The sequence below is a fragment of the Pagrus pagrus genome, assembly GCF_965226575.1.
Source record: "Pagrus pagrus genome assembly, chromosome: 13".
NCBI lineage: Eukaryota > Metazoa > Chordata > Actinopteri > Spariformes > Sparidae > Pagrus > Pagrus pagrus.
Genome location: NC_140197.1, coordinates 2,286,780 through 2,297,094, shown reverse-complemented (window position 1 = coordinate 2,297,094; position 10,315 = coordinate 2,286,780). Strand labels below are relative to the sequence as shown.

The 10,315-nt window shown below is 41.4% G+C and overlaps 1 protein-coding gene across 3 annotated transcripts in view; it reads right to left on the bottom strand.

The window, feature by feature from the left end:
* Nucleotides 1–2,475: 2,475 nt before the first annotated feature.
* The window catches only part of ap2a1 (adaptor related protein complex 2 subunit alpha 1), a 38,709-nt gene continuing 30,869 nt past the window's right edge, over nt 2,476–10,315 (bottom strand). For 2 of the 3 annotated variants that reach the window (XM_084372459.1, XM_084372460.1), the window contains 5 exons: nt 9,544–9,672; nt 8,398–8,514; nt 8,250–8,319; nt 7,777–7,911; nt 2,476–4,776 (listed from right to left, as the gene is read on the bottom strand). In XM_084372459.1, coding sequence (XP_084228585.1) covers nt 4,699–4,776; nt 7,777–7,911; nt 8,250–8,319; nt 8,398–8,514; nt 9,544–9,672 — 529 coding nt within the window. In that variant the 3' untranslated portion in view covers nt 2,476–4,698. The remainder of the gene's footprint in view (nt 4,777–7,776; nt 7,912–8,249; nt 8,320–8,397; nt 8,515–9,543; nt 9,673–10,315) is intronic. The other variant, XM_084372458.1, reaches the window with a different exon arrangement.

Sequence of the window (10,315 nt, the reverse complement as noted above, 5' to 3'; positions counted from 1 at the left end):
GCTGCTGATCACATGGACAAATAAAAAACCTTCTGGAGGAAAACTCCAGATGAAAAACTGGTCAGATGAAACAAAAACAGAGTTGTTTGGTCACAATGAGCAGCAATATGTCTGGAGGAGAGAAGGTGAGGCCTTTAACCCCAAGAACACCAGACCTACTGTAAAGCATGGTGCTGGTAGTATTATGCTGTGGGGCTGTTTTGCTGCCCGTGGATCTGCTGCTCTAAAGAAAGTAAATGGAATAATAAAGAAGGAGGATTATCTCCAAGTCCTTCAGGAAAACCTAAAATCATCAGCAGAAGGTTGGTTCTTGGGTGCAGTTGGGTGTTCCAACAGGACAATGATCACGAACACACATCAGAAGTGACAAAGGAATGGATCCATCAGACTAGAATAAAGGTTTTGGAACAGCCTTCCCAAAGTCCTGACTTGAACCCCTTTGAGAACATGTGGACTGTGCTCAAGAAACAAGTCTGTACAGTATGGAGATGCTGATTTCCTTTTCCAGCAGGACTTGGCACCTGTCCACAGTGCCAAAACTCCTAGTAACTGGTTTGCTGACCATGGTTTTACTATGCTTGATTGGCCAGCCAACTGAGTATTGTCTAGAGGAAGATGACAGACACTAGACCAAACACTACTATCACTATCAAAGCACCCTGGGCTTCCATAACACCTCAGCAGTACCACAGGCTGATCGTCTCCATGCCACACCGCACTGATGCAGTAATTTGTGCAAAATTTGACCAAGTATTGCATAATTGAACATACTTTTCAGAAGGTCGACATTTCTGTATTATAAATATTTTTTTTGATTGGTTTCTCTCTCTCAGTCTCTCATTATCTTGTCCGCTTTTCCTGTTCGGGTCGCGGGGTGTTGCCGATTTATCCCCCTTTCGTGGGGTTGCAGGGCTACTGGGGCCTAATCCAATTCTCACAGGGCGAAGCCCAGGGTACACCCCTGGATGAGTCGCCAGCTCATCGCAGGCCCGCTGCAGGCCCGCTGCGATGAGCTGAGCTCTGCTGATGGCAGAGGCTGCCTCGCAAGGTGCCAGCTGCACATCAGGAGCAATTTTGGGGTTCAGCATCTTGCTCAAGGATGCTTCGGCATGTAGCTCAGTTCCGCCCAGGGGAGCCGGGGTTCACCTGCACTACCCACTGAGCTACAGCCGCCCCTTGATTGGTTTCATTATATTATAATATTTTGGTACTGGATTTTAGATTTTCATGGTGGTGAAAATGGTGGTGGAAGAAGTACTCAGATTTTTTCTTTTAGCAAGAATAACAATACTTACTGGCTTGCTGTTCCTTGCAAGGTCGCTCCTCCTCCAAAAGCCACTCTTGCTGCAGGCAGCAAACACCTTCCTAGGGCTGCGTGATATGGTCTTAAAAAATAATTAATAATTTTTTTGTTTTTCTCGCAAAAGCCAATACATTGGAAAAGTTGGTCGAACAGTTCAGTGTAGTGGATTTGTGGCTGTATACTATTCTCCAATTTTTGTTGAATGATAAAGCTAACAGTACTGCTAATTTAATTAATGCTGTAGGCAAATCACTGACAGTCAGGATGGTATTCCATTTTGCTGGTTTTACAGTTAAATTATTACTGATAAATTCTGGTGATATGTGCTCTCCTTGGGACTGAAGTTATGTTGCCATTTAGGCAATTGCTGTGTTTGGATTATTGCCTTGCATGGTTTATAGTTACTTGGTGGTAAACTACTATAGTAGTAAAGGCTAACATTGGTGATGTGGGTGTCGTAATCCTGATGTGGCTCTTTTATGAATATTCTGCCTAATTTGCTCAGCTTTGTCTGGCTGGCAGACAAATATCTCCCCCAATATCTAGACTCTAAGCCAGACACACAGACCAACAGTCCCTATCATTGGCTACTGATATCAGCGGAGAAAAGTGCTGTATCATAGCTGCACCCACTGTTGAGGCTGACTATAATGGAACGTATATTATGATATGATAGACTAAAACTAATGTCTGTAAGGTCCATGTAAATACAACAGAAATATAGAATACTATTCAGTACTTTTATATTTCATGTGATGTGTCACTAAAATGAACAGCAGATGTTTAACATTAATCCATTATTGTAGTACTATCAGCCTACACAGGGCTTAAAGTGACCGATGTAGAAGTTGAATGCACAGCCCATTACTGTGGTTATAAACAATATAAGTGATCATATCATTTGGTCATTGGAGAACACAAGCCCACAAAGACAACACAGTCCCACCACTGCAAGCACAGAGAGTCCCCCTGTACATAGAACTCTGAAAATTTGACTTTTCCAGACCATTTCTGCCAACTCTAACAACCTCCACATTCAGGACCTGTTTTGCAAGTTACCTTTGATCCTCTCCCATAACGTTCAATCCTGTTGACACCTACTGCACATGTGCTGCACAGGAAAAAGCCCCTATCATCATGTATCCCTGTGACAAAAGACAGGAGGCGTCATGTTCGATATATGGCATAGTTTTACTTTCACATTTTTCCATTACAGAGTAACTCTTAATTCTAACACAGGTATTGGACATGTTTTAACACCGATACATGAGGCTGCATTAGCTAGTGGATACTGCATGGACAAACACAAACTCACATACACACACTCACAGAATGACAAAATGACTACATTTTCCACTATCAAGTTCAATGTCCTGTGATTGCTGTGCAGCCACAGAATCTAATGTGACCATGTATTAGAAATGTCTTTAGGCTCTTTTTTTCCTGCTTACAACCACACCCACATTCACACATATATACTGAGTCCCCTGTAGTTGTAATGGACATCTGAAGTCATACATCCTGTTCTCTTCCATGACATCAGCACTTGCGTGTGAGGAAGCCTGGGAAGAGTTAGTGATTTCAAACTACCTTAAAATGCTTTGTTTTCTAAACATTTAGTGTAGTGGTTGTGTGTGAATCAGTCTTGTTGGCATTGATCTCTTCTGTAAAGGCTTAGGAGGAGCAGGAATATAAATGTGTACATATGTATATCAGACTCTGGTCAGCCTGGGATGAAATGAGATCATACATATGTTGGTGCTGGATTTAGCTGCTGCAGCAGCAATTGTTAGAGCTTCACTGTCTGTTACAAAATGGTTTCATCCTTTAGACGATTATGGATTTTCTATTTGCGCAATATCCTAAACATAGCTAAGGCTGTGCACATCTCCATAAAGAAAATCAATAGAACTCTATATAGACAGTGGTACAGCAACCTAAGCCAGTAGCAGCATCCTCTGCAGCCATGATGCCTTTAATATGTAGGTGCTTCCCATTGAAAAACTACAGGAAGCAGCTGTGTACTGGTCTTTATCAAAGGTTGGGAACTTAATCAGACAGATTTATACGTCCTCATCACTGAAGTTTTCTCATATGTAAATGTTAAGCATGCTGCTTGGAAATGCTTATAATAAAGCATAAATCTCAACCTTTCCTGTCCTTGAAAAATGATGGACTTAAAAAACTTACTTGGACACACTGCACAAAGGTAAAATTTATGTTTTATCATCAGTGTTTTCAAAAAGAATGTTCCAGTTTTACAAAAGAAAAGCTACAGCTGTATGGTTGGCTTGCCAAGTGTACATCAAGGTTTCTAAAGTGTACAACTTGCCCACCTCTACACATTTCACAGATGCTTCTGTAAGCTTTTCAATGGCTAGCAGTCAAAACCATCTCTCTGTCACTGGATGAGACAGACTCAACGGGTCTGAAAGACTGTTTGAACGCGGAAATTCTAATCCCTGTACCCGTCAACTACAGAGTGTCCATTCTGTGCCATCCTCCTACTCAGGCGGCTTGGGTTAGAAAATCACAGGTGTTCCAAACAAGCAAGATGAGAATGACTTAGAAAGCAATAAAGTAATACACTGCACATATTTACATACACATCAATAACATAAATGAGTGTATGAGTTCATTGAAATTAAGGGCTTCTTACAGGGCTTCAGGAAAGTCAAATCATACAGATACAGTAAGGAGGTTTATACTGGAGGGCCTTGAAGAGGATCCCAATGCCTTAAGTGCATTTTCACTGGGAATGCTTGATAGAAGCGGCAGAGATCTGAGTACTGGACCATCAGGCCATACTTCATCAGTCGGTTCCACCAGAACCGCAAGGAATCGTGGAGGCTATACACGTGTGTGTGTGTGTGTGTGTGTGTGTGTGTGTGTGTAGTGAGGGGATGAGTGCTATAAACAGCTTTGACAATTTTACTTTCAGGAATGTTCTACCAATTCAAATAAAATCTCACACACACACACACAGACACACACACACACAGACACACACACACACACAGCATCAGTAATTCAGAGGAGTCAGGTAGGAGCAGAATGGGACCCCAGCACAACCATAGGACACACACACACACACACACACGCACACACACACACACACACACACACACACACACACAAATATACACCAACAAATTTAAGAATGTAGCATCATGTTAATTAAGATGAACTGGAATCAGAATATGGGACAAGAAGAATGACAATAATATTGCCGCTGCTGCTGCTAGCAGTGACTACTTTTTCCCTTATGTAGGTTACAACTTTTTTTACTCAAAGATTCTTTGTTGGAGGGAGGAGGAAAAGTGTGGCAGGAGGGCTGGAGGGAGAAGTCGCTGGTGGGGATGGTGGGAGTACTGGTCATGGTAGAGGTCTGTACTCTAGAACTGTTCGGCCAGCAGCTCGCATAGACGCCTGGACACAGAGTCCTTGCTGCAGCGCAGAGTCAGACGGTACATCTGTAAACAAACACAAACACAGGAGTTAGGAGAGCCATTCATTCCAAGCCAAATATATGAATATGCACTGTGTTAACTTACTGCAAACTGAACATTTCCTACTGCTGCAGCTTCATAACAAAAGCATTAAATTGGCAAAACGCATGTTGACTTTTATTTTGAAGTACGGCAGTCACAGGATATGTATTGTATTAAGTGAGTTTCCGCTATCGTTCATCATAGATGTGTCTACAGGAGTTGTTACATGAAGAACTGCAGGTGACAGGCTGCATACCTTCAGATTCTCACTAAGGAATCCAACTCCTTTTCCCTCATTAACATTATCAGGTTGCCTGTTACCACAGAGTTTAGATCAGAAATATTGCCAAATAAACACTTTTCTTTTTCACTTTGACAACAAATCCTCTACCGTCACTTGTCAGTCAACTCTCAAATGTCACTCCTGCTACTCTACTACAACTCTGCTGCTGGCACTACAGAGCAGATGAGTTTGTATTTCTAACGCACATCATCCAATTAGGTATTGATTAATAGGCAAAATAATGGTGGGGGCAGTGGGCAAATAAAGATACGGTGTATGTTCAAACACCGATACACCAACTACTGCCGATCTGATCGGCTATATCGGATCGGCCTTTATTTTGCATTTTATGCAATTTGTGAGATCGGCTGTAATGTCTTTAAGGAACTTGGGCAGGATTTGTGAAAAAATAAACATGCATTTTAAGTTTTTTAATGCTAATGGGCAATGAAGCGTTCAAAACCAAAAAGAATGAGCCCACCCACGTATCTCTCCATTGCCCTGAATAGGCTGTGTGCTGCATAATGTACTGCACTTCGTGGTCCGAATTTCCCGCGCCGTCTTGCGGACGTGACGTCCGATAAAGCTGAATGCGCACCCTTGGATACAGGAAGAAGACAAGCGCGATGGATATTGCTACGGCCAGCAAACAACCCACTACCACTCAAAAAGTCCACTAATAAGTCACACTAAGAAGAAAATGAAGGCTTTATCAGTGGCATGTCGTGAGTCAAAAAGAAATTACGACCAAAGCCAGGCTGTCACCTGAATAAACATTGGATACGCGTTCGGCTCATGGAGGCAGCTTCAACTTGAATTGGGACTGAAAACAGATGCTGACATGGCTCATTTCTTAGTAACCAGGTAAGAAAACATTACAGGTCATGTTTAGAGCTTGATGTGAAAATCATATGAGATCACCGAGGACTCGGAGTGACCTAACGTGCAAAGTAGCATTATCTCCAACATGAAACTTAGTCCATCGCTGTGTAACACTGAATAGTTACAGACTGCGCATTTTCCACGCTCCTTTAGTCTGAAACTGAATAGTTAGAAATATGTCCCTTTATATATGGGACCGAAAGCCCAACCTGTTATCCGGGAGGTGACGTTAGCAGCTGGCTGTAGCCACAGGCTAACGGTATGTTTGTGTTTGTGTAGTAACATTAGCCGCTTACACACAGCAATCCCGTATCAGAGACGATATTTCTGTCCCCCAATATGCCGTCTTTGCTTTTCCCTGTGCCTTTCAGACTGCATCAACCGTAACGGTAAATTGCCGTGCTTGTGTGTCGCTACACACAGCGAGCGATGTGTGTAGGGGATAAGGCATCAGCTGCACTGCTGTGAAGAGTTCATGCACGCTCTCCAACAGCTTGGCTGTTGGCTGCAGTAACCCTAACGGCCGCAATGGCCGTCGTGTCACTACTGAGTCTTATTTCTTGATCCTGCCCCAAGTTCCTTTAATTCGCTGACGTCATTGTCGTGTTGAAAGTTTTTGCAGATGCTCCCGTTGCATAGATTGCAGATGGCTTGTGGTTTTATCCGTCTCATTTACTCCGAAGAAGTTCCACACCACCGACATGTTTGTTTGAATCCGACAGCTAGTTTTGAGCCCTGTCACATGACGGACAATAAAGTTTTCTGAATCTTGAATCATTAGCTGTCGGATTCAAACAAACATGTCGGTGGTGTGGGACTTCTTCAAAGTGAATGAGACGGATACAACTCAAGCTATTTACAATCTGTGAAACACTAGAGTACCTCGTGGGGGAGCATCTGCAAAATGTTTCAACTAGACAAATTTAATCAGGCACCTGGATAAGGAACACAAGGAGGAGCATGCCGAGTTCAAGAAATGTAGCGTGGAAAAAGAAAAACAAACACCGAAACGGATGCTAAAGCAAACTACTTTAGACAGTACCCGTCCGTATAGCCGTGACAGTGAGAAGGCAAGGGGTGGCACAAGGAAACTTGTGGAGTTTATTCATGCTGGACGACCTGCCATTTAATATTGTGGAGAACCCTGCATTTCAACGTTTGCTGGCATACTTTGATCCATGCTACCTCCTCCCAGGGCACACATACTGTGGCGATACCAGTCTAAATGAGCTACACCGGGATGTGTATTCGCACGTCAAGAGCCTCCTGAAAGAAGACAGTCCTTCCTGTTAATTTCATGGAGTTATATGAATGTTTGAGGCAGCATCACTGCCCTTTATTTGCAGTATTTACTTGTTACTGTAAAGTAATTTAATTACAATAAAGTCATTTATTTACAGTAAGTTGTTGCGCCCATTATTTCTGTCTCAAGTTATTTTGGTTTGACCTGACTGAACTTTGAACCTATGTCTGGCCAGTCCTTGAATGCCCTCTAGAGGTCATTGATGTTTTACCCTTGCATCTCTGTCAGTTTGGGGCATGGCAAAGATTGTTAAACATTGGCAAAAATGCTTGAGAATACAACTACTGTTGATACTCAAGTAAACAGTACATAAGTATATACAGTAAATTAATACAGTAACTTATCCACTTCAATCAGACCACACTGAATCACATTTAACAGCCACTTCATTCCGGCATGTGTAAGGACCCAAAACTGGTCTACATGTATTGATTGTAGGAGGGATACTGAGCCATAATTATTCATCCATTCCAAACTTCTAGCAGTAACTTTCCAGTGAGTCTGTGTGTTGTACCTGTGCCTGGGCATTTGGCTCGAGTCTTAGCAGACAGCCAACCTGCTGGCCCTTGGTCTGGATCACTCCAGCACACACATAGTTCTCTGGATTTGGATCAACGTTGTCCAGCAGGGCCGTTCCTAGTCCCAGTAGCTACACACAAACATATCACAACAGTATAAGAACAGCTTTTGTTAGTTTATTTTTAATTTTGAATGAAAAGACAACATTATCAGCATTGCTTTAGCAAAGATAACATCTTTTCTGTTTTTTTCCTTGGCTGATTGGTAAAAAAAAAAAAAAATTAAGAAAGATATTAAAATGTAAAGGTAAACTTTCACATCACAAACAAATCTCTGGTTTTAGCCAAGTGTGCTGAAGTGTTGGCACACAGGCAGTTCCAGCTTATATTGTGGAGACCGATAAACATCATTAGCTTAGTGACACTAAAGGTTGCAATCAGGAGAATAAGCAGTTAAATGAAGACGTACCTTAGCCTTTAGTACTTCAGTGTCCATGCTGTTGTTGGCCTTGAATATCTTTTGTGCTTCTTGCTGTGGCCTAAGAAGAGGAGACAGGAGACTTGAGCCTTACAGGGAATCTAAATGCAATGACAAAACCCACAACACATACACGTACTGGCTCAGCTGTTTCCATCGCTGGAAGAAGTCATGTGATGTCATCTCAGTTGGCTGGAAGAACTTGTTGATGGTGACAGGCAGCTTGAGGGTCAGGTTCTGCAGAGCTCCACCATATCTTAAGTACACACACACATTTCAAATAATAGCATCTGAATTAAGTTGATCTAATATTAAAAACGCCACACCTATCTTTCTCACTTAAGACTTTGGAGTCGCTCTGTGTCACAGACAGAAACACTTAATTTCAAAACATGATATTTTACCAAATCTACTTGTGGACCACCTCGACAGAGTACAGGTGCTCGTGTTTAGGAAACATTTAACAACTACGTTTTTTTGTTGAAAGAGAAAGTGGTGTTACAGCCGTGGTCAAAAAGTTTAAAAGGCATGGTGGTTGTAATATTGTGCTGTAGCACTGTTTTGCTGCCAGAGGATCTGGTGTTTTAAAGAAAGTAAATGGTATAATGAAGAAGGATGGGTGTTTAAACAGGACAATAATACCAAATCCGGATCAAATGTGATAAAGGAATGGCTAAATTAGGCTGGAATTAAGGTTTTGGAATGGATTTCCCAAAAGACTTGAACCCATCAAGAACATGTGGACCGTGCTGAAGAAACAAGTTTGTGCCAGGAAGCCAACAAATTTTGTTGAACTTCACCGATTCTGTCAAGAGGAGTGGTTAAAAATGTAGCCAGACGACTAACAAAAGCTTGTGGATGGCGTTCAAAAGCACCTATTTGAGGTGAAAATGGCCAAAGGACATGTAACCAAATATTAGGATTACTGTATATATATTTTTGACCCAGCAGATTTGGTCACATTTTCAGAAGACCTATAATTAATTAATTATTGAACCAAACTTGTGTTTGTGTTCCATTCATTCCATCTCAGAAAAATGAGTTGTTGAAATCACTGGAACTCAAGACTGCCATGATATACATGCTCTTCACAAGTGTATGTAAACTTTTGACCACGACTGTATATTCTTCTAAACTTGAGTACTTGAATCAAGATCAAAGTTTAGAATGGTAGCCCGTCCTTGAGCAATCCTACTTGAGAATCCATGTAGTGACAAAAAAACAATTTACCTACTATTTATCTACTAATTAATGAGTCTCAATTTATAGTTTTTAGTGAATTTACCTGAACTTGATGTTGAGCAGTGGGGCATCAGAGAAGTCAGTCAGACACTCTATGTTGAGGACCTGTTGGATCTGGGCTCCACCCTCTACCAGTGGTTCCACTGGTTTGGTCTGAACATTGAGCTGTGGCCTGTTGTCAAGGACCATCAAGACATCACACACACTGACTTCCAAACACCTCCAACTGTGAGTAGTGCTCACACCTCACAGTGACAGTGTAGTTATAAGGTAACATTACAATGATTAATATAATTTACATGAATTTTAACATACATAGACAGCTATAAGCAGTTGATTGCACAGTTACAATAATTAGTCCTCCATTTTGTATTCCCTGGTATAATACAATTGTGAAAAACAGACATGTTTTTTCTTTCGTGTTTTCCACCATTGATGATTTGAATTGTAGATTCCTCTATTTAACTAGCTTTTTTGATCGTCATCTTCCAAAGCAAGCTGAACTTTAGCAATCCTCATAATAGAAGTGCAAAGTAACAGTGAAGCAAGACTTCCACTGATGAAACTTTGTCATGGATGGCAGCAAGGATCAACAGTGTTTAAAAATAAATGTAGTTGCCTCTCCATTATTATGTGTAAAGAGGACAAGGTGAGAAGTGAGTTACACAGACAAGCTGCTAAAATTGAGCAGTAATATAAATCAAAAATCTTTATAAGGTTCTCATAAATAAACAATTTTGACCAAGACACTGGACAGGGCATTTTTAAGTTCAAGAATAACACAGTTTCAAAACATACACTATATGGACAAAACT